This window comes from Lampetra fluviatilis, chromosome 1 (genome assembly GCF_964198595.1).
Source record: "Lampetra fluviatilis chromosome 1, kcLamFluv1.1, whole genome shotgun sequence".
NCBI lineage: Eukaryota > Metazoa > Chordata > Hyperoartia > Petromyzontiformes > Petromyzontidae > Lampetra > Lampetra fluviatilis.
This window is the reverse complement of record NC_136275.1, coordinates 12654017-12676411: the sequence shown is the minus strand read 5'-3', so window position 1 is coordinate 12676411 and position 22395 is coordinate 12654017. Positions and strand designations below refer to the sequence as shown.

Sequence of the window (22395 nt, the reverse complement as noted above, 5' to 3'; positions counted from 1 at the left end):
AAGCGGAGACTCCCTCCCCTCTCAGTAACAGCGAGTTTGAGACCCCGGACCAAAACAACAAAGACCCGTGCAGCTTGCGAGGCCAAGACGACGACAGACGGGCATGGGCCCCTCCAGGGACACACTTGCCCTCCTCAATGGCCACCCTCCACCCCCCACACATCAATAGTGTCCTTCAGAATCACCTATATACTGGATTACAATGCCCTCCAGCGTAATTACATATGCAAAATGACTTCCACCACCACTATCCATTACACGCACAATGCTCCCTACACCACTGCATATTATATCTCCACTATCATTACATCGTGCAGGCTAATAGCCTCCATCGCCACACTTTGCTTTCTCATTCCCCTTTACAATCATTACATTAGCAATACTCCCAATATACTGTACGTTGTTAAATTAGCAACACCTTCTGCCATCATTACGTGAATTGCCTTTGTCCTCCACCAGATCTATATATTCTATTAAGAATTCCTTTATCACGAAATATTGCGTGAACAATTTACCCCATCGTTACAAATTCCCAATGCCCTCTATCACTGCACATTGCGTGAGGGTGGCATTTTGTGTGAACAATGCCGTGCCTACACCATTAAAAAAACATTCACATCTCCACTTCGCGTGATGTCAGGGTATTATGAATACCCTCCTCCATCGTGACACATTCACAATGCCCCTATTTAATTCACATCTGATGCAGAATTCTCTCCACTGTGACGTTCCCAAAAGCTTCCATCACAACTACACATTGCAAGAGTGCCCGTCCTGACATTGTGTGAACAACGCCGTGCCTACACCATTAAAAAAACATTCACATCTCCACTTCGCGTGATGTTAGGGTATTATGAATACCCTCCTCCATCGTGACACATTCACAATGCCCCTATTTAATTCACATCTGATGCAGAATTCTCTCCACTGTGACGTTCCCAAAAGCTTCCATCACAACTACACATTGCAAGAGTGCCCGTCCTGACATTGTGTGAACAACGCCGTGCCTACACCATTAAAAAAACATTCACATCTCCACTTCGCGTGATGTTAGGGTATTATGAATACCCTCCTCCATCGTGACACATTCACAATGCCCCTATTTAATTCACATCTGATGCAGAATTATCTCCACTGTGACGTTCCCAAAAGCTTCCATCACAACTACACATTGCAAGAGTGCCCGTCCTGACATTTTGTGTGAACAACGCCGTGTATTTCTCATCCTACATCGCACTGCGCATGGCTTTATGTTTGACGCCATCCAGAATGTCATCCCGAATGCCCTCCATCACGACCACAGCGTGGACAATGCCACCCCCCCCCCCCACGAGCCCTCCACTGACACACCACGCAGCTGGAGGCCCCCTCATTCATTCCCTTCGCAGGGTTCTCATTGGCCTGGCAGCTCCAGAAAGGGCCCAGGGCGGGGAGGGAGGAGAGAGCAGCAGCAGCAGGAGGAGGAAGGAGAGGGGGGACAACAGCAACAACGAAGAGTAGGAGGAGACCACCACCACCCCCCTAACCACACGGAGCCGCTGCTACCCCAGCAATGCGGGTCGCCATGGAGCCGGCGGCACCTTCATCGTAACACAAAAAACACCACCGCTATGTAGCACTTTTACTCTTTTTATTTTAAAAAAATTACAGTCGCAATCGTTACCCCGACCGGTATCGCTGGGGCAGGACGAGACGACGGAGAGACAGAGAGAGAGGAGAGGGGGGGGGTGGTGGTGCCATGGACGTGGTGCTGAGCGCGGCGTCTTCGGCGACGGGAGGCGTCTCCTGACGGCGGCTCGGGCTTCGGTGTCGTCGTCGTCCTCCTCCTGTCGCTACCTGCCGGGTGTCCGTCTCGTCTTGTCTATCAATCTAGGCTCGGTGTCGTCGTCCTCCTCCTCCGCCTGTCGCTACCTGCCGGGTGTCCGTCCTCGTCTGGTCGGCATCGCCGTGGTGTCTGTGCTGGAGCGCGTCCCGTCGTCTATCAGGCGGTCACGATCGATGAGAAGACACGGGTTAGTGGCGTTCACATGGACGACGATAAGCCCCCTTCGTTCGTGATGGTAGCTCTGTCTCTGTCTGTCTCTGTCTGTCTGTCTCTCTGCTGGGTGGAGTGACCGCAAATGAGCGACACGGGACAGCTGAGCCGGGGGGGGGGGTCCCTGTGTCTTCAACGCTCGAATCAACCATCGCTAGCCACTTGATTCGCTACAGTATTGTTGTTATTGTTGCTACTACTACTACTGTCTAGTGCGATTGTTATACGTAGTGTTGTTAGTAACAAAAATGACTCTGCGGCTGAGATGATTGTCCAAGACGCACGCGCGACGTTGACCCGAATGTTAATTGAGTTGAGTCGGCGTATTTACTGCTCCGCGATGATGAATGTGATGATTGACAGCTCGTGTAGAGGAGGGGTTGGTGAATAACGCTGTGTGGTTTGTATATAATAACGTGTGCCACGACTGGGAGAGCGCTTTGTCTAGGCTGGTAAGACACGGATATATCAGCTCGGTCAGACACTATTACACGTGTTAGTGGGACAATTGCTGAACGAGACCTGTAAGAGTCTTCACAGAGTAGACCCGGCGTGAAGGAGTCACGATCTGGTTGTATTGTCATTCACAGTGAGCGATTCCACCACGTTCACTCATAATTCACCGGTTCATTAGTCCCATTGGCCCCTTCATTAATTCATTAAATTGTCAAATCATGAGCCTTTCAATTAATTGTTTGCTTAACGGATCTAGGCATTGATTATAATTCCTTGTTTCACCCATTTATTGAATTGATCGTTCATTATTTTAATTATTTTTTAGATTTCTTCGTGGGACACATCGCAGCGACACGCCAAGCCTGCTGCACCCATCAGCTGTTCTGGGTTGCTTGTTCGACCTGGATTAATCAAGCGGTACAAATCCTATGCAAAACAGCGGTGCGTCCTGCACAAATCTAATTCGGGTTCCCTGCCGATAACCGTTGTTGTGGAACACAGCGGACGCTCACGTAGGCTGCGAACAGTGACCATGATGAAGGCAGACGCTGCAGCGAGCGATGTCATGAAGGTGCAGCAGGTGACGCAGCAGGTGCAGGTGGCGCCACAGCTACGTAGCGCATCTCCGCACCGGATCGCCTACCGAGCCGAGTTCCAGGCGCTCAAGCGGACCTTCGACCACACCGAGATGGGCAGCCGCATCCCAGCAGGTAGCAGGGTTAATCCCCTGGTGACAGTCGGATCTGACCGAGCCGGCAATGAGCGGGGTCTCTCGGCCTCATCCTTGGCCACCGGACGACGAGACCGCAAGTACGGCACCAACGTGAGCCGCATTAAGACCATGCTACTGCAAGGCAGCCAACAGGGCAACGAGGATGGTGCAGAGCAGCAGCAGGGATCCTCCAAGAGGAGCCAGCAGCAGCCCGTGTCTGTGAAACAGAAGGCGCGCCAGTTCACGGCGCCCCCACCATCCCCGACGCGAGGTGGAGGAGGCTCCCCGGGCTGGCGAGAGGGACGGCTGCGGGAGAGGGTCGAACGCACGGCCCCCGAGGGACAGCAGACGGAGCACGACGGTGCGGCCAGCCTGTCAGGCCGTATCACCGAGGTGCGCAAAATGTTCGAGCGAAGTCTTCCGCGGCAGGGCAGCGACGACACGGGCCGGCCGTCCCCCCCGACGTCTTTCTTCTCCGCCTCGTCGTCCCTGCCTCGCAAAGAGCACAAGGGCTCTAGGGACAGCGTCCTGTCAGTGGGCAGCTGCAAGGGCAGCACAGAGTCTCTCGACAGCATTCTCACCTGCAGTCCCTGCACGGAGTCTGCGGTGTCCCCCACTGTGAGCCAATTGGCTGCCGTCTTTGAGCCGGGCAACAGCAGCTCAGCACGTGCTGTGGAGGCCTTGGTTAATATGATTCCGAGACGAGATGAAGGCCATTCGGTGGACAGTGACAGACCTGACACATTTGATAAAGCCGGGGAATTGTCTCATCTCTCACGAAACAGCCTAGACGAGGTCCACAGTGGCATGGATTCTTCTGATAATCCCTGTCAGAATGACATCTCTGTGCAGATCTCAGACAGGCTGGTGTTTCCTCCTGGAGTAGACCAGAATGAAGTGGAGTCACACCAGTGTGTCCCTTCCAAAGGCCATGCCAACAGCATACTTCAGGTTATAAAGCTGGAGAACGCAATACAGAACAACCCTCAGCAAGTTTCCCGGAATATTGAAGTTAACTGTGCACCATCATTGAATATAAATGTGGAATCTCATGACCATAACATTGTAGTTATTCCAGAAGGAGATGTCTTTAAAGCAGCATTGGTCAAGTTACAAGGTGATGCACCAGCAATTGAACATGCCAGTTTGACGAGCACTGCACAACATTCTGGAAATCAGAAAGTCTTATTAGCTCCGCAAAATGTAACCAAAGTGTTTTATAGTCAAGTGGAGAATGAAAAATTGGCGAATGATGATATCAGCCTGAACGTCAATGACAATGAGACATCATTGGATCACGCAAGAGGAATTAAAGAGGCTTTTGAAGATGAAGCTGTCATCACTCCTAGTGGAGATGTCAGCTGTGAGGGAATGTGTGCAGATTACAGAGAAGCTGGAAATTACAGGGAAATGCAGGGGCTGTCTGATGAAGAGACCCAACCTAATCGCAAGATCCGTTTCAGCACCGCACCAATTCAGGTAGATATTATACACAACACGCATTTTAAATGCATCAACTATCATCACACAGCTTCACCTATTTCCTTTCATTACACTAAGTAATAATTACTATTGGTGTCATGGTATCTGATAATAATGTGTTTTAATTGCAATGTTATTTTCAGTAAATCAATTTCAGGTCAATCCGATAAATTGATTTGGTTCAGTGGTTGTGCCCGCCTTTGGGTCTCATGAAACAAAGGGACAAGTTGTGTTTTTTCTCCGCTCTCGTAGATTTACAAAAGGCGCTTCATTGAAAGTAATGGCACTGGTAATTGTACACAAATATTTTAATAAGTTAGATATTTATTTAGAATGTTTTTAGTTATCACGATGTCTTGGAATCCCCTTTTGAATTGCATCCATTGGATAGGCTTGCAGTGCAGTGCCTGGACATCGTCGAAGGCCTCCATGTAACGATGGCTATTCTTGTTGTGCCTAGAATGTCTGACAAATCATCATTGAAAAATGTAGGTCAAAAACACAGGACCGTAATTCAATTTTTATGAGTGTAGTTAATCAATGTGCACAGTGTGAATACTTCGAGTATTTGCATGCGCATGTTTCTTTAAAATATATATTGGTTCACATTGCTAAATCTATTCGGGTTTTAAACAGTCTGTGTAAAACCATAGTGACTGTACAATAAAGCATGCTCTTTTTACTACCGTATATATTTGCATTGGGAAATGTGCAGTTAAATGACCTTGAGGGCGGTGTTAAACAAAACCCACATTGTAATTCAAAATCTTCCGACGTTTTGTATTGATGTGACATATTTATGCTCTTTGCCCCATTATAGCCAACTTGCCCAACATTAACATGCCCTAGGCACACATCAACTCGCTAGGCTGCAGTTGCCAAGGCTTAAAACGTGTGTCAGCTTAGCCAGAGTGCGTGATTTTTTTTTCAAGACGTCACATTAAAAATATCCAAGTGTCTCTTTGCTTTGGAACTAGCATCTCAACATTTTACCTTTTCACCTATAATCTATTGACATACCAGCTGCATTGTAAAATTAGGTATTATTATGAAACAGTACTGTACATGGTTAGTTAGTACTTTCATTGGCATTCAGTACTCCAATAGGTCTTCCATAGGTATCCTGAAACCATGTGTTAGGCAATACACAATACACAATGTGTTAGGCAATACACATTGGTAACCTAGCTAGTTTGTCACAGAAACCATCAAATTGTGCTTCGTTATTACACACTCACTAACTTTGTTGCTTCATTTAGCTGTAATCTCAGATCTTCAAGTGACTGCAGACAGCTTTATTACATAAGCAAGCACTTATTGATGCGTGATTGTAAACTCCAGGAAGAGAAGATGGAACTCGCAATGAAATTGTGCACCAAACTTCACAATGGATGTTAATGATTAATTCCCAGTTTGACATGCACTTTGACACCTTTCTGCCAAAAAACCTTGAATAAAATATATTCAGTGTACAGTATTACAAAGAAGCCCTGTAAAGACCATGAATACAACAAGAGGCAGCTTAATAGCCAGAGCGATGGGTTCTCATCCCAGTTACTTGGGTTCTATTCCAACTTCTACTCGTTAAGGGCCTCCCCAAGGTCATCCCAGAGTTAACGTGCATAGTAACCACTATCTTACATGAGCTTTCATTATTCAGAACGTTGAATAACACCACTTATACGTGCATCTGTTGTGTGCACTCAAAATACAAATAAGATGCCATATGTTTTGTAGCCGTGTGATTCTAGCTGTTCTCGGTGTGTTTCTAAGGGCAGGTGAATGCTAGGCTTGACTTCAACAGTTACATTTCCTATGAGAGTTTTGTAATGATTAATGAGGGTTTGGCTGAATGGACCCGCTTTCTCGTGGAACTGCCTGCATGTCTGGTGTGATCAAAAGTAGCAGGGAGGGCTGCTGCCAACATGCATTAAACCTATTCTTTTGTGATAATGGATGATGGAATGACTGTGGGAAGAGTTTGTGGCATCTCTCCGGCAACCCCTCAGCATGAACCTCAGCTCTTGTTTGCAGGCCTTTTTGCATTTCCCTGTTTGGGCCACATTTTCCAGAATTTGTGCTGGACTCCCCGTGGTTTCCTTTAATCTGGGCTGAGAGATCGTAGCATTTTAAATAGTTATTCTGAGTTGCATGGAAAAAATAAATGAACATATATTTTTGTACTATGGGAACCTCATTTGCCAGTAAAAATATGATAATTGTTTTTTTACCCTTATATCTGGCAACAAAACTGACACCTTTTTACAAGGAGTCATGTTTGCATAGACCGCAATACCTGCAGTCATAATACAAACATAAGAACATAACTGATAATGTGCACTGTCCTTGAAGTTGATTGGTCCACACCCGAGAGAGCTTTCCTTAGAGCCTAGTCTCACATGGGTTGGACCAGATGACGCCAAAAGGCACACAACTCAAAGACAATGCACCATCAGAGTATGAGAGCTCGGGGTAAGCATCCGTACTATGGGAATCTCATTTGCCAGTAAAAATATGATAATTGTTTTTTTACCCTTATATCTGGCAACAAAACTGACACCTTTTTACAAGGAGTCATGTTTGCATAGACCGCAATACCTGCAGTCATAATACAAACAAAAGAACATAACTCTGATAATGTGCACTGTCCTTGAAGTTGATTGGTCCACACCCGAGACAGCTTTCCTTAGAGCCTAGTCTCACATGGGTTGGACCAGATGACGCCAAAAGGCGCACAACTCAAAGACAATGCACCATCAGAGTATGAGAGCTCGGGGTAAGCATCCACACTATGGGAACCTCATTTGCCAGTAGAAATATGATAATTGGTTTTTTACCCTTCTATCTGGCAACAAAACTGACACCTTTTTTACAAGGAGTCATGTTTGCAATTATCATATTTTTACTGGCAAATGAGGTTCCCATAGTGTAGATGCTTCGCCCGAGCTCTCATACTCTGATGGTACATTGTCTTTGAGTCGTGTGCCTTTTGGCGTCATCTGGTCCAACCCATGTGAGACTAGGCTCTAAGGAAAGCTGTCTCGGGTGTGGACCAATCAACTTCAAGGACAGTGCACATTATCAGAGTTATGTTCTTTTGTTTGTATGACTGCAGGTATTGCGGTCTATGCAAACATGACTCCTTTTAAAAAGGTGTCAGTTTTGTTGCCAGATAGAAGGGTAAAAAACCACTTATCTTATATTTTTGTTTTACCATAATAGCATTGACAACCATTTGGTAAACGATTGTCACGTACGTTTGTCCTTCAATTAATATAAATGCTTCATATGTATGTGTTGGCTTGTCCTGTTATATAACAAGTGATTTTAATGTCCACAGCAGTAGTTTATGTAGGTCACATTGGCGCTTCAATGAGACGTAAACATTTTCGGAGGTGCATCAGCAATAACAGAATAGACACATTTGCATAATGAGATCAGTATATTAATACCGCTAGTATATGCTGTACTGTATGCATTTTACCCACTTTAACCTCAGTTGGATTCTTCCAACATGTTTTAAGAATCCAACTGAGGACTCCTAAATAAGAAAAACATAGCTTGGTATTTTCATCACGATGTTAGCTATACTACAAAGCCATTGCATAAATAAATACACGCGAGAGGCGTATGTGCCTGCATGACGAAAGCAGAGCCAGCCAGAGCTTGTCGCTCACAGTAAACAAGCTGTGGAGATCTGTGAAAGCTTCCAGCTCCATTTCCCAGCCACTGGCCATCAGAGTGGACACAGCCACACTTTGTTTTTTCTGGCTCTGCCTCATTTAAGAGCCCGTGGTTCAGGGGACCGAGAGACTGAGAAAGACAAATGCGCTTCCCCTGACCGTGAAATAAAATGTGTTTTTGTTGCGTATATGCCTCATTGCTGCGAAAGCACCCTTTAAATAGTCACTGTTGACTGCCAGCCTGCCTCAATCTGACTCCCACCCTGTCATGCATGTGACATTGCATACAATGTCGGAAAACAATGATATTTTTTGCACGCTGATTGTGTATGATTATAAAAAAAAATTAGGCACTGTACTCATAATGTTAATGCATAGGCACCGTGCACATTATTGGATACATTCTTTGTCATAGTGGGTTATGCTCCAGCGCGTTGCATTTAAATAATTTACCACATCAGCAAAGAGGAGACCTCGTGCAACGGCGCTCATGCAGATCTCGCAGCCCATGAGTGCCCTTTAGCCCGCGTCGAGCCAAACCTGCCAAGCTCCTAGCATTACTCTGCACATCGAGGAACAGCAGGCGGCAGGCGGAGATGAGTTTGTCCTGTGGAAAACGTTGACACGTCCTAGTGACGTTCTCAGGGAAAGCGTACAAACGACCTTCTGCCGATGGCTAATTACAATCGTGTGAATGCACACCCTCTTTGTGGCTTGATTCACTGTTGAACACACCCAAAGTGGATGAATTGTCAATACACGTGTTATTTTCCCTGGGTATCTTGCTGGGTGGGACATGTCAGCAGGATGGAGGAGGGACAATTGTTGAGACGGGCATTGGAGTGGTCTCCACGAGTCTGGTGACCAAGTGTAAGACCTAAGAAAAGATGGTGGGGTATTGTGTGTAGACAGATCTTGGGAGGTCGCTTGTTTGCTCTTCAGCAACTACAGGAATGGACAGGGGGTAAAAAGTGTTGGTGAGGTGTGATGGCTTTGGTCATGGTTACATATTGATCTTGTCTCACAAGGCATGGTGAAATTTCGATTTAAAGCTTTCGTGACTGCAGGGATTCATCTTCTTGGTTCTTTCGGTAAAGTCACGTAGAAGGGAAGTAATAAAATAATAAAAATAAAACATAATAAAATAATTCTCACGACTTTTCGGCCACAACGCAAGCAGCCATCCTCAGGTGAAACCAGGTCTGTCGAGGCGACAGCATCTGAATGAAACAGCACACGTGCTTGGAGCATATATATAAGCTGGCACGGGCAAAGTAGCGCTGATCACATACCTGCATTTCCCATATCCCCTCCCTTTGATGCTGCTAATCCTGCATAATGCACGGGCATAAGTAGTACTAATCACATACCTGCATTTCCCATATCCCCTCCCTTGGATGCTGCTAATCCTGCATAATGCACGGACATAAGTAGTACTAATCACATACATGCATTTCCCATAAATATGCTAAATTCTTCTTGATATACAATTTTTTTTTGTCAAGGCGTCCCTTTCCCCCCCTTCCAACCCAGCTTATATATATGCTCCAAGCACGTGTGCTGTTTAATTCAGACGCTGTCGCCTCGACAGACCTGGTTTCACCTGAGGACGGCTGCTTGCGTTGTGGCCGAAACGTCGTGAGAATTATTTTATTATGTTTTATTTTTATTATTTTATTAATTCCCTTCTACGTGACTTTACCGAAAGAACCAAGAAGAAGGCATGGTGAGATAGTTCCTGCAAACTATCTGGGAAAATCCTTGGTCAATGTTACAGACACTTTTTGTTGTTACGGTTTTGTCATCAGTAGATCTGAGATGGTTCATAGTTTCTCCATTTATATTCATGCATTTATATCTAAGTTTTGGAAAAAATATCATGTTGTTGTGAATATCTTTGGCGAAAGTACCCCCTTGTTTTTATACTCAAAAAAATCTATAGAAATAAAGGACAGAATATTATCAAAGAACTTAATATTAAAAAACATCGGAAATTTTGGACTCAAGATAAATGAGAAAAATGCAAAACATGCACACGTTTCTAAAACAAGTAAATATATCTATTTGGAGGGATACAACTGGATAACACATCAGGGTATGTACAGTATACCTAGAGCAGTTATTGAAGGTGGACCAGAATAAAAACAATGAAATCAAGAGAGCAGGTTGGATTTATTTTGGAATTATGAACGTAATCATGAACGCTACATATCAACATGCTTATTACAATGACAAAACAATTTAAGAAAATCTGAAAAGTGAGTAAAGGTGTATGTAAAAGTATATACAGTACTGAAAGAGGAACATGTATCACAGAGCATATACGCGAGTTAGAGATGTTATATCAGTGAAAAAAAGTAAGTGGGCTTGGGTAGGACAGGTCGGTAGAAGGGGTGAATGGTCTGTGGTCGAGACATATAATGCGCATTTACTCATGAAATCCTCACGGGGTCTCATGGCTCTTTTCCAAGAGGGTTCTGCTAGATTTTGGCAGTAGGGGGCGATACTTGTTATCTATACCCCAATTGAGTAATTTGACAGTAATCTTTCAAATTTAACAAATGTGGACCATGACGCCGACGCACAATGGCCTACTCTTGCGAATTACTTCACGGAATCTTATAGTCCACTGCGAAGCAGACTAAGATAATTGTTTTATGCTTAAGAAACCTGCAGTATTAACCAGGGTGGCATCCTGGGTTTGAAACTTGAATCCTCGACAATGGCAGCCAAAGGAATGAACATGCCAAAGAGATATGGAGCATTGAAATCAGCCCGTGTTCTGAATCTAGATGGATTATTGCATTGTGAGGTGGCCATGTCTGATGGTGATGGCTTGGAGAGGCCTTCCTGCAAGAGTGAATAGGTCATAGCTGCTGATGTTAATTATTTAACAAATCCATATTTGATGACCATGATTAAATTTAGTTCATGGGCATATGTGATAAGTACTCTGAACAATAATACATGGTGTCCTTAGTTCTATCAGTGTTGTTAATGTGAGCTGCTAAAGTTTAAGTTGAGGCGTTGTGAAGGCACAGAAACAAAGGCAGTGATTGTATTTTATTTGTTTTGTTTGGAAGCAGGGCTCCTCTGATTGAAACGAGCAATGGGCGTGTGTGCTCATGGCTTTGTCCAATGACAGATTGCCACTTGCCAAACAATGGAAAGCTACTTCCTTCGGGAATACAGTCATGCACAGTACTTGTGAAATATTGTCCACATTGAAAGCAAGTTTCTGTATATAAATTGACGTGAACAATACCACCATTTGGTGAATAATTCCCCAAACTGATCATTTATTCTAGAAACTATAAAGTACTGAGCTTCTAATTGTCTCTTTAACCACATTGTTTAGTTAATTATCTGATTCTGTATTGATGAGCTGTATAGTAATTACAAGTAAACATTTTTTTAGAAGCTCTGAATAATTATTTTTGCAATAAAAAAAACTATGGGTGCCAATTAATGCAGTTTATTGTGTCGACTGTAGCTGTCTTATATATCGTGTAATGAAATCACTTGTGCTCCTTCTCATAAACATTGTAAACGTTTATATATATCTATATATTTAGCTGAATAAATGCATTTATAATGGTAGCACATTCGTATTTTTAAAGCTAGGACTCATGTTCACATTAGAATTTTACCTATTTACCCAGGAAAACCACATTGAGTCAATATACTTTTCCAGGAGGATTATGCATTGGGATGTTTGGGCAACGTCAACTACATTTTTATGTTTTTACTATTGGGAGGAAACTTTAAATGCGTACAAAACAGGGGGAGAACCTGCAAACTCCACACAGAAATGTGCCCGGGTCAGGAATGAAACCAGGGATTTCCAGCTGTGATGCACAAGTATTACTGATGTTCCACTCTGCTGCCCCATATTACAACTCAAAGTTCAAAGTGCTGGTTCTTGACTCATAAAGCTAAATATTATCACTCTACAGCTCGCATAAAGTCTTATGAAATGCTTATACTACTGTATACAGTGCTGCGTTTGAGAATAGCGGGTAGTACAATGGAATATAAAGTTGCTGAGGTGGGGCCGTTTTTGAGCTCGTGAGAACCTTCCATCCTTTGTGTTAAAGTAGAGAAAACATGTTATTCTCCCAAAGGTTTTATAGTTAATACTTTGCTGGCCCACACCTCCTGTACGAATGCCAAGAGCTGAGATAATGTTAGTAGTGCGTCTATTGAACTCGATCAGGTAGCGCTAGTGGGGGGCGGAACAAAGCTACAGTAAGGCAAATGACCAGCATTCCCTGCTACTCAGACAAACCATACGGACGTATCAGTTTTCAAGCTAAAGGGTACGGTTAATGTTGGTATAATTAAGGGCCGGCTTATGCTCGTTTCAAATAGGGGGGGGGGGGGGGCACCATAACAGTGATTCGCACTTCTCAAGAGAGTGAACTTGGCTGGGCCAAAGGGACATTATTTTGGTGGTGTAGAGCCCAAGCCGGCCTGCACTCCTCTAGCCTCGGCCATGCTATAGCTTAGTTTTGTCTTCTACCATTATGGTTGCTACAGAATGGTATATGTCTACGGTGCTTTGATTAGTTATTGTATGTCGAATCTGTCATTCGTATATGACTATAATTATGTTTGTATACATTCTTAAGTGTAGGATGTTGCACATGCATCTGTCTTTTTCGCCATGTTTATTCCAAACGTGCTCTTGGCATCATTTGAAGTAGGACAAGCCAGTATGCTAGAGAATGGCCTATGAAAGGACGTGTCGTACTTTTCGAACAGGGCACAAAAATGTATAAAAAGCACGTGGCCTTTGTGCATATGCCAACAATAATCAGCATTTCCTGTAGAGGTACATTGTGATCCTCTTGTCTTAAATCACCATCAGAATAAAGTTGAGCGATGGGACCAACTAACAGCTGCAGTGATGCAGTGATAGACAACTGTGGACCGGTTTCATCATAATTATGGCTCATAAGCATAGTCACTAATGCTCACTTCTCCAATGTCTGACTCTGTAGTAGTGAGCATTGGTTACTAAACTGATGGTGATCTAAGATGAGGACCACAATTAATGTACTCTGGAAGTTATGATGGTGTTTTGCCTATGCACAATCTGACGTGTGTTTTTTACACATGTTTGTGTCATGTTTGAAACTCATGGTTCAGAATGCACTATTATTCTGTTATGTTTTTTTTTGTAATTTAAAGATTTGATGGAAGGGGATATCAAAGTTAATCCCCATATCTCCTGATGTCTCTTTTTTATTCACACATTAGGGGGAGCGCTTTCTAATACACCCTGAATAATTTTTGCATGGCAGTAAAATTATTATGTTTCTAATTGTTAGAGGTCAGCGCTGGACCTTAGCTAAATTATGTGAACACCTAAAAGTCACGTGATGTGTTTTGTTTGTGTGCAGTAATTGTGACTAGATCGAGCCATAAAACTGTGACACTTGAGAACCATGTTTAACCACAGTTGACCATACCTGTCAAACCCTTATAAGTGCCTGCCTTATTACAGACCAATTCAGACCTCATTGGTCATCCCGTGCCCTTATAAATCTCAAAGTTCATCCTACAAAGTCCCATCACAAGGGAGAAACAAATACAAATGGACACATTTTTTTGCCCGTATTGAAACGGCTGTATGCCGTATGGACCTGAAAACTCAATTTCCTTGTACAATAATTTTGGGTAAACCGTATGGGTTGGAAGGTATGGGTGACTGTAAGCTGGATTTGAACTCGGCATTACGCAAATGCTGGTTTTGTGCTGTGACTCCTTAGCAACAAGGCCACCTCATGTACACTCGTTCATATACGTGGAGTGTTTGATGTTAATGCGTGAACACGGTACAAAAGTACGTGCGCTGCATTGCTCTAATAACGAGAGAGTACCTCAATTACGTTTCTGTTTGTTTCCTACATTCGCCAGGTGTTCAGCACCTTCTCGAATGAGGAGTATGACCGCCGCAACGAGGATGTGGACCCAGTGGCGGCATCGGCCGAGTACGAGCTGGAGAAGCGTGTGGAGCGTATGGAGCTGCTGGATGTGGAAATGGAGAAAGGTGCGCACGAGGGCCCGGCCGGAAGGCTTAACCCTCTAGAAATCTACACACTGTGTTCAAGTGATCTCCTGTTGCTCAAATGAACATTGAGATGGTGCTCGTCTCCCATTTACAGCCCTGAGCCAGTTGTGGAAATTACATATTCTTATGGTGGGAGTGAGTCTATCTGTAGAACATTGACTGTTGACTTTCCCACAAAGTGGTACTGATTTTATTGACCCAGTAGGGAAGATCGGGTGAATCAACACCCAATCAAGATTGGAACTTGCAATTTTACGATTGCGAGCCCCTCACTCGACCACTGAGCCTAATAGTCTGTCACAAACTGCATATACTGGGTTTTATAGTGACCTAAAGTGCAAGTGTCTATTTTAAAAGAACACTATTCATATTATTAGCCTGAACAAGAGGTGATTAGTTGTATGTTCAGGCACATAGCGTATCTGAATTGTTTGTCCGTGCAGGTTGGCGTTAAAAGTGCCATGTGACCGTGTATGTGCAGAACCCCCAGGGTTGGGCAGCATCACGCCGTGCATGCGCTGCAGACAGCAGCAGCCATCACACTGTCCGGGCTACTGCACCACAATAGCCGGGACTCACTTTAACAACCGTTTGTTCGATCACAGTGAACTTAACATTAGCCACTGCTGCTTTTCTGCAGTGCTTTGCTCCAGGTGAATATATTGCACGTAATACAGTCTTGGCAAGAGTTTCATTAAAAGAACTGTGTCTTTAGTAATGATATACCACGAAGAACATGCATGTGATAACAAGCCATGCAATTCATGGTGTGACATTTCTAAAAAGTAACTCATTTAAAAATCAATGGCGCTAATACCATATATTATGGGAAGTAATTTTTAGTTTTGTGTCCTCACCTGTTACATTAATAACTAAACCAAACGTTAGGTGCAGATCTCAGCTGAAAACAGGATTGAAGTTAAGCTGTGACTGAGATTTGCCATGAAGAAAATGATTATATTCCATTCACACACTTAGAAAAGAATGTGATTTAAAAACATTGCGTTTGCATTTTTTAAAAATCCAAGTGATTACAGTAAATGGATTCGGAAAAAAAATACTTTTTTTCTTGTGAAAGGCATTCACGATGTTTTCCTGAGGTTTTTAGGACATCAGGAAGACATGCTGCTATGGTGTAATGGTTAGCTCACTGAACTTGTTTTACCAGAGGTCAATGGTTCTATCTCCCTAGTGTGGCAGTTGAAACAATGGGATGTTTCTAAAATATCCCCTTCTCTGTCCAGTCATCTACACAAACGAGTACACCACAGTTAGTTGATCAGCAGGTTACGTGCTGGGAGTTAAAGTGTCGTAAAGTACTCCCACCTCTTCCAAGATGTCTAACCAGCTTGGAAGAGTAGGCCAAATACCTTTTAAAGGGGTTCTCTAGATGTCCCTCTAGTGGAAGCCCTTCCACCAGCAGTGTCAGGAGTAATAATTGTAAGGCTGCCCATTTACCTTCAAAGTAATGGTGCCACTTGCTGTGTGTTCTGCGGCTGCTGCTAGGTGACGAGGGGCTGGGGCTGAGCATCATCGGCATGGGCGTGGGGGCCGATGCGGGCCTCGAAAAGCTGGGCATATTCATCAAGACCATCACCGAGGGTGGAGCCGCACACAGGGATGGCAGGTGCGGCCCCATCACACTGTTTGCTTTCCTGTGCCATTGTCTTTGGCGTTTTCTTAAGGTTGATCTGACTCCTAAAATACAATATATGAGTTATGTTTGAAATAAAAAAATATTAATGAAGGTATTGTTTTCGTTTATGTAACTTAATACATGAAATCAGCTTTTTGTGTGCTATATTTATATTCCGTAAGAATTAGAAGTGGGAAGTGAATGCTTGTGTAAATGAAACGTTTCTTGAAAAGGGTCAATGTTATTTTTTTACAAACAATTGTGCGCTGGGTTACTATGCTGCAATTCTTCCAATGTGGTCCATTGAGCAGGATTCAGGTGAACGACCAGATCGTGGAGGTAGATGGGATCAGCTTGGTCGGTGTTACCCAAACGTTTGCTGCCACTGTGCTCAAAAACACTCAAGGCGTTGTGAGGTGGGTGGCTACGAGCTGTAATCCCGCTCCTTCACCCCGTGAAACAAGGCTAACGGTTTAATCACCTTTCAAAGGATGTTGGCAGGCATTGCACGTTATTGCTTTTGCGCAGTGGGGTTTATATGTGTATTTGTGTCTCAATAAAAAACACTATTCTTTTTGTTGTACAAAATAGGAACAATTCTCAAACAAGTGGAAATGACTTTTATTTGGCAAGAGCAAGCCTGTTGTATACTTGTCAATCAATTAAAATGCACCACATCCATATAAAAAAACTTCAGCACTATGCTATGGAATGTTCCAGACTTGCAGGATTTGTAAGACTTAGTAAAAAAAAGCATGCTATTTAAAAAGCCAGATGAGTCACAGGATTGAAACATGTCAGAAAAGGTAGCATGTAAAGTGCAACTTTATACACGGGAGTTGTTCTAAGCAAGGGATACAGTAGATATTTACACACAAATAATGATGTATTGTTGGAAACCAACATGATTGAAGCTGATATTACAATGTATTGATACATATTTTAATGGACTCATAACTAGAATACATATGATAATCTGATTTGTCTGTACACTCACTTCTGTTGATAATCGTGCCCTTATAGTGCATTGCAAAATCATAATCTGTTTTAATCCCTCTTCCATTGGTTATCTGTAAGGTACTGTGTGTGTATCTTACACAAACGGCAACGATGATCAGAGCCCCAACCACTGCTTATAGCTTATTTCACTGCTGAACAAAACAGCGGGCTCACCGGAGGCGATGGCCCCGTGCGTGGACAACACTCCACCCCGCGGGATCGCGCAGGTTCCGAATTGGGCGTGAGCGGCCGGGCCAAGAGAGCGAGGTGGCGCGGCTCATCAGCCAGACGCTGGAGCAGGAGCGGCGGCAGAGGGAGCTCCTGGAGCAGCAGTACGCCCGCTACCACGATGACGACGATGACGACGATGATGATGAGGAGGAGGTAATGGCACATCGGCCTATTTTGGCATGTGAGCGAATTTTTTTTCGTTCCTATGTTTAACAAACAAAAAGCGATTCATGCCAATGCTTTTGTTTTCAGAATGAGATTTTCCGCGCTTATTTAATTATTTATTTGACAGTGATGTTATCGCTAAATTAAATAACTATGCAATTTGCAAGGTGTCTTGGAGCTAATTCATGTTTGCCATAACAAATTCTAGCAACATTTGGCTTAATAATGCACAATTTATCGCCATTTCCTGCCAATTCAGTCTTTTTGTTCAGATAAAAATGTACGACTTTCTTTTTTCCCCAACACATGAATCAGACCCTGTTTATATCACTGCACATGAAATGATGCCTATGTACGTGCATGTTTTGTCACAGTCAAAGTATTACACGTGTTTTGCTGTGGTTTTACATTTCAACGTGTTGTGTAATGTTTCCCTTGGTGCAGCTTGTCAGTGGTCACCCCTGCATGCCAGACTTATTCCTTCACCCCAAAATCCCCAGCCATTGTTTTTTTCCAGTGCATAGACTGACGTGTGGCTCAACCGCCTCTTACCCAATTGCCCGTAGAGAAAGACATTAGACGATGGCTCACCTGATGCCAAGCGTGATGGCAGATAGACTAACGGCGAAGCCAGCAAGCAGGTTTGTGTAATGCAAGCTCAGTGTTGTAGATGCAACATAGCATACATCATAGGTACGGTCGATTTCTAAAATAACGCCTTGAAATATTTTAAATTATTATCAGATTAATTTAACTCTTCATTGTGAGCTTTAAGCCTGGTGCATACTGCACGTATGGGCTCAATGCACAGTAATGAATGTAGGAAGCATTTGAGTCATCGCTAGAATGATAATCCTGTTTGTGGTGTCGGTGTGCAGTGTTACCACTGTCATGCACCTTTCAGGTATTTGCTTGAGAATGTATTTTAACTGTGCTCTGCTCCTTTTCCTCCTCGTAAGTCGTTTTCACTCTGCATGCTTTATTGTTCTTTGTGCACATTGAACCAGCTTTCCTTTCCCATTAACCCCTGTGTGTTCTCGTCCTACTTTGCAACACAATGGCACAATCACCTTTCAATGACGCAAAACTCGCATGTTATGATACGGCATCGTTATGAGCACTGCGTGTCTGCTGTGAGAGAGGTGCCGCGTTGGAAGGTGGCCACCAGTGAGAAGGGACTGTGGCACCCACAGCCCCATGGAATGAACGGTGTGTGAGTGCAGACGGGCGAGTATGCAACGGACGAGGAAGACGACGGGTCGCACTTGGGACGGCTGCCCATGGAGGTATTCGAGCTAGCCGAGGGAGAGGACGGGGACATGTTCTCCACCACGAACACGGAGGACAGACAGCTTGCACATAGATTCCAGGAGGTGAGTGCCAATGTCAGATAACCCCGCGGTCCCAGTTGTCCTTACAGGCACCTCGCTCTTCCAGTGCCAAGTGAGTGCATTCGGCATGCAATAATGTTTACAGGCAAACGACGCATTTGAAATACGGTGCTGCTGACATTTTACAATCTCTTAAATTAATTCACGTACATTTTTCCAACCGTGTAATATTAATTTCGCATATGTTTGGTTTGAATAAAACATGTCTAAAGATTAGAGAGTATATATAATGTTGATGGAAGCTGCTTATAAAGCATAATACAGTGAACATTTTTAAAGTATGACAATGAGATTTTGAGTAGAGCAGTGTTCACGGGTGTGCAGGAGCAAAACTAATAAAGTGTGCGAGAGATAGGGGCTCAGGAAGAGATCTTAGAGTGATAAAATAATTTAAATTCATGTTTGCAAGGTACTTGTCTGCAGATATCATGTTCAGCTTGTAGACTGATATCTGCAAGTCACACAGTCATGAATTATTCAAATACGCCAGCTGCCTGAAACCTGAACTGATTTTCACCCACTGGCAGTATTGTGCTGTTGTGTCACTGTAAAGTAATGCACTAATAATGAACCCTCAGGGCACTGCATTGCATTTTACTTTAACTGCTATTGTACACTGTGATGCTACACACAGTGTACATGATTCAAAGGAATCACAGATATACTGTGATTCCTTTGACAACTGCTCCGAGGTTTAAAGAGAGACTGCAGCTGAAAAACGATGCTGATTTGTATTTGGTTTGCTATCGCGTGGCGCCGAAATTGATGAGCATCGTCTGTAAAGCTACAGATTACTGCTTTACACACGTCGAGTGAATGGAGACCCGGTGAGAGGTTGTGTTCTCAGCAGTTAATATTGTGCTGCATAAATCGTTTGATTAACACAAAAAAAGACAACCTTTTAAAATCTAGTTCACATTTCTACTTATTTTTGGATTTATATTATTGTGCGCTCATGGTGCTTTTTTATTTAATTTCTGTTTTCTTCTCTCTCAGCTGAGAATAAAGCATGCTGTGACTGAGGCCGAGATCTTAAAATTGAAGAAGGAGGTGGGTGATCTTCTTTAAATTGCATGAGAATTGGTCAATCGTTGAGGATAAGTGTTGATTTCTGCTTTTATTGCTTGTTTTGTTTGTACATTACAATGGTCTATTGTATTTTTTGTGGTTTGTAGAACATGTTAACATTTATTATTGCAATTGATCCAAAAGCGATATAAAATACCATGCTAGTTTTATGCTATTGCGTCATGTTTTACTATAAGCTGTGTGTGAGTGGAATATACTGCACGTGATTTACTTGTGTATGCAGATCTAGAATTATAATTTGATTACTGTTGGTCACTCTTAAAAATGAGACTCATCATGGTCTGTTGAGTTCTTACCTGCTTAAATCATATAAAATAAACATGAACTTGAAAGGTGGCCCCAGAATATGACTCCACAGAATACATTCTGAGGTCACATAAACAAGACTTAGTATTTCAATGATGCTAAAGTTAACGCAGAGTCCGATTTTGCCAACTGAATATGTTGGCAGGCCCGCATCCTTAGAACAGCCTCTGCGTTCGTACCCGAGCGTTTTCTGCAGCTTGACCAGTGGGACAGGGTTGCCGGTTGACCAGAGTAGGCCCATGCATCTCGCCACAAAACGCTCATACCTCCCGTGCCAGTTGGTCTTCAGTGAGCAGGGGAGGCAGCGCTGGGGGCAGGAACGGCTCCAGCTGCAGCAGAGCATGGAGGAGAATGCTGAGCGCATGAGCAAGCTGGAGGGATACTGGCTGGAGGCGCAGACGCTGTGTCAGAGTGTCAACGATCACCTCAAAGAGAGCCAAGCCCAACACCAGGCCCTGGAGAAGAAATATAACAAAGCCAAGAAGCTGATAAAGGATTATCAGCAAAAGTGAGTTTACTCGAGTCAAGCTGTTTTTGGAATCTTATTTATGGAAAATATGGTTACACTCTTATTCACTTATTCTTTTTTACGTACTTTATTTTCATTTTATTATTTTATTGTATTTTTTTCTATCTACGTGACTTTACCGAAATAACCATAGAATATTCATACTGTAGTTGTAATAATAATACTCCCATTTATTTATGGAAATCCTCACTGAGTTTCAAGACTTTTTTTAGGATAGTCCTGGATTGTGATGTTTGGTCAATTGCATTATGGAGTGTTTTGCACGTGTTAGAAACCCCACATACCAGGGGATAATATTCAAATATCAGCGCATATTCATTGCTATACTGCCATCTCCTGGTCAGCTCGTGCGTGTCATTGTCTGCAATGCAATCTGAAGCATGTTTGTGGTGTCCATCCTAGAGAGTCGGACCTGCTCAAGCGTGAAGAGGCTCAGGCGAAAAAGCTCACCGAGGTGGAACAAGGCTACGTGAAGAAAGTGGAGACACTTCAGAACAGAGTAGGCACTTTAACTTCTCCCCCAATCACAGTTAAAAACAAAGGCACAACTCGCGGCTTGACTGCTGACTGGGACATGTTTGACAACGACCGCAGATACTAGAGCTGGAGCGGGAGCTCATGAGGCGCGGCTCCAGCGACTCCGGGCTGTTGCTGCTGGGGCTCGACGGGTCATCAGGGAGCACGGAGGCCATGGAGCTGTGTCGTGAGCATTCCGTGGCAGCGTGGTCCGGGCCCTCCTCCGGAGAAAGCTCAGCAGCAGGACCTGGGGTTGCCACACCCTTGACAGCACAAGGGGGCATCATGGCCAGTGGTGATGATGCCTCTGAAGGTAGGCAAGCGTCTTAGATTCAGACAGTCCCAAGTCAGTAACGTTCTGAGGAGTAACAGTTACAGACGGTCTGTAGGAAGCACTAGCATCTGACCACCACAGCACAAAGCAAGCAGCTCCTAATACTCACAACAGAACTGAAGCGCTTGCATTCTGTTTTAACTTTGAATGAACAAGTAAACGTAGTCTACTTTGACAGGTGTCGTTTTTTTGATCATATCTTTTCCGTCCTGCTGGAACTATCACAAGGTGAGCGTTACGCCTATTGCTGTCAGTCTCCTGACACAAATAGAGAATCTGTCTCAAAGCTTCACAAACATTGTAACTTGTGAGAGAGATTAATGTGCCTGCTGAACAAAGTGAACTTCTCAAACAAAGCGGATTTTTTTAATGAACATTCCGTTTTTAGTTTTATCCTAGCTTCTAAATGATCTCAAATATTTGTAGAAAACCCCTACCATGTGTCTTACCACACAGGAGGCTGTACGATTGATGGGATATTTTTCATGTTTTGTAGATCACAGTGGCCCTAGTTGGATGCTTATAGTGTAGACGTAATTTAATGGTAAGCATTTCGGTTTTAAATTTTACTTGTGCCAGAATCATGGCACAAGCCTGCACTTCTGTGGAACTCGCTAACATTCCTACCTTATGCAGCAGCCCGAATTGTCTGGCATTTTCAGTGTTATGATGTAATTTACTTGAGTGTTACATTGGCATGCGAACACTGTGCAGTCACTATACTACATTTGTTCGCACATTGCAAGGTTGTTTAA

The 22395-nt window shown here is 43.6% G+C and overlaps 1 protein-coding gene across 5 annotated transcripts in view; it reads left to right on the top strand.

The window, feature by feature from the left end:
• The first annotated feature begins 1372 nt into the window (after nt 1-1372).
• LOC144932428 (neurabin-2-like) overlaps nt 1373-22395 on the top strand; it is a 35111-nt gene continuing 14088 nt past the window's right edge. For 3 of the 5 annotated variants that reach the window (XM_078856495.1, XM_078856487.1, XM_078856476.1), the window contains exons 1-11: nt 1374-2012; nt 2817-4682; nt 14291-14423; nt 15951-16071; nt 16392-16496; nt 17307-17463; nt 18699-18848; nt 19863-19916; nt 20540-20769; nt 21193-21289; nt 21385-21619. In XM_078856495.1, the coding sequence (XP_078712621.1) occupies nt 3024-4682; nt 14291-14423; nt 15951-16071; nt 16392-16496; nt 17307-17463; nt 18699-18848; nt 19863-19916; nt 20540-20769; nt 21193-21289; nt 21385-21619 (2941 nt within the window). In that variant the 5' untranslated portion in view covers nt 1374-2012; nt 2817-3023. Of the gene's footprint in view, nt 2013-2816; nt 4683-14290; nt 14424-15950; nt 16072-16391; nt 16497-17306; nt 17464-18698; nt 18849-19862; nt 19917-20539; nt 20770-21192; nt 21290-21384; nt 21620-22395 lie in introns of all 5 variants that reach the window. The other 2 variants (XR_013636909.1, XM_078856508.1) reach the window with 1 other exon arrangement.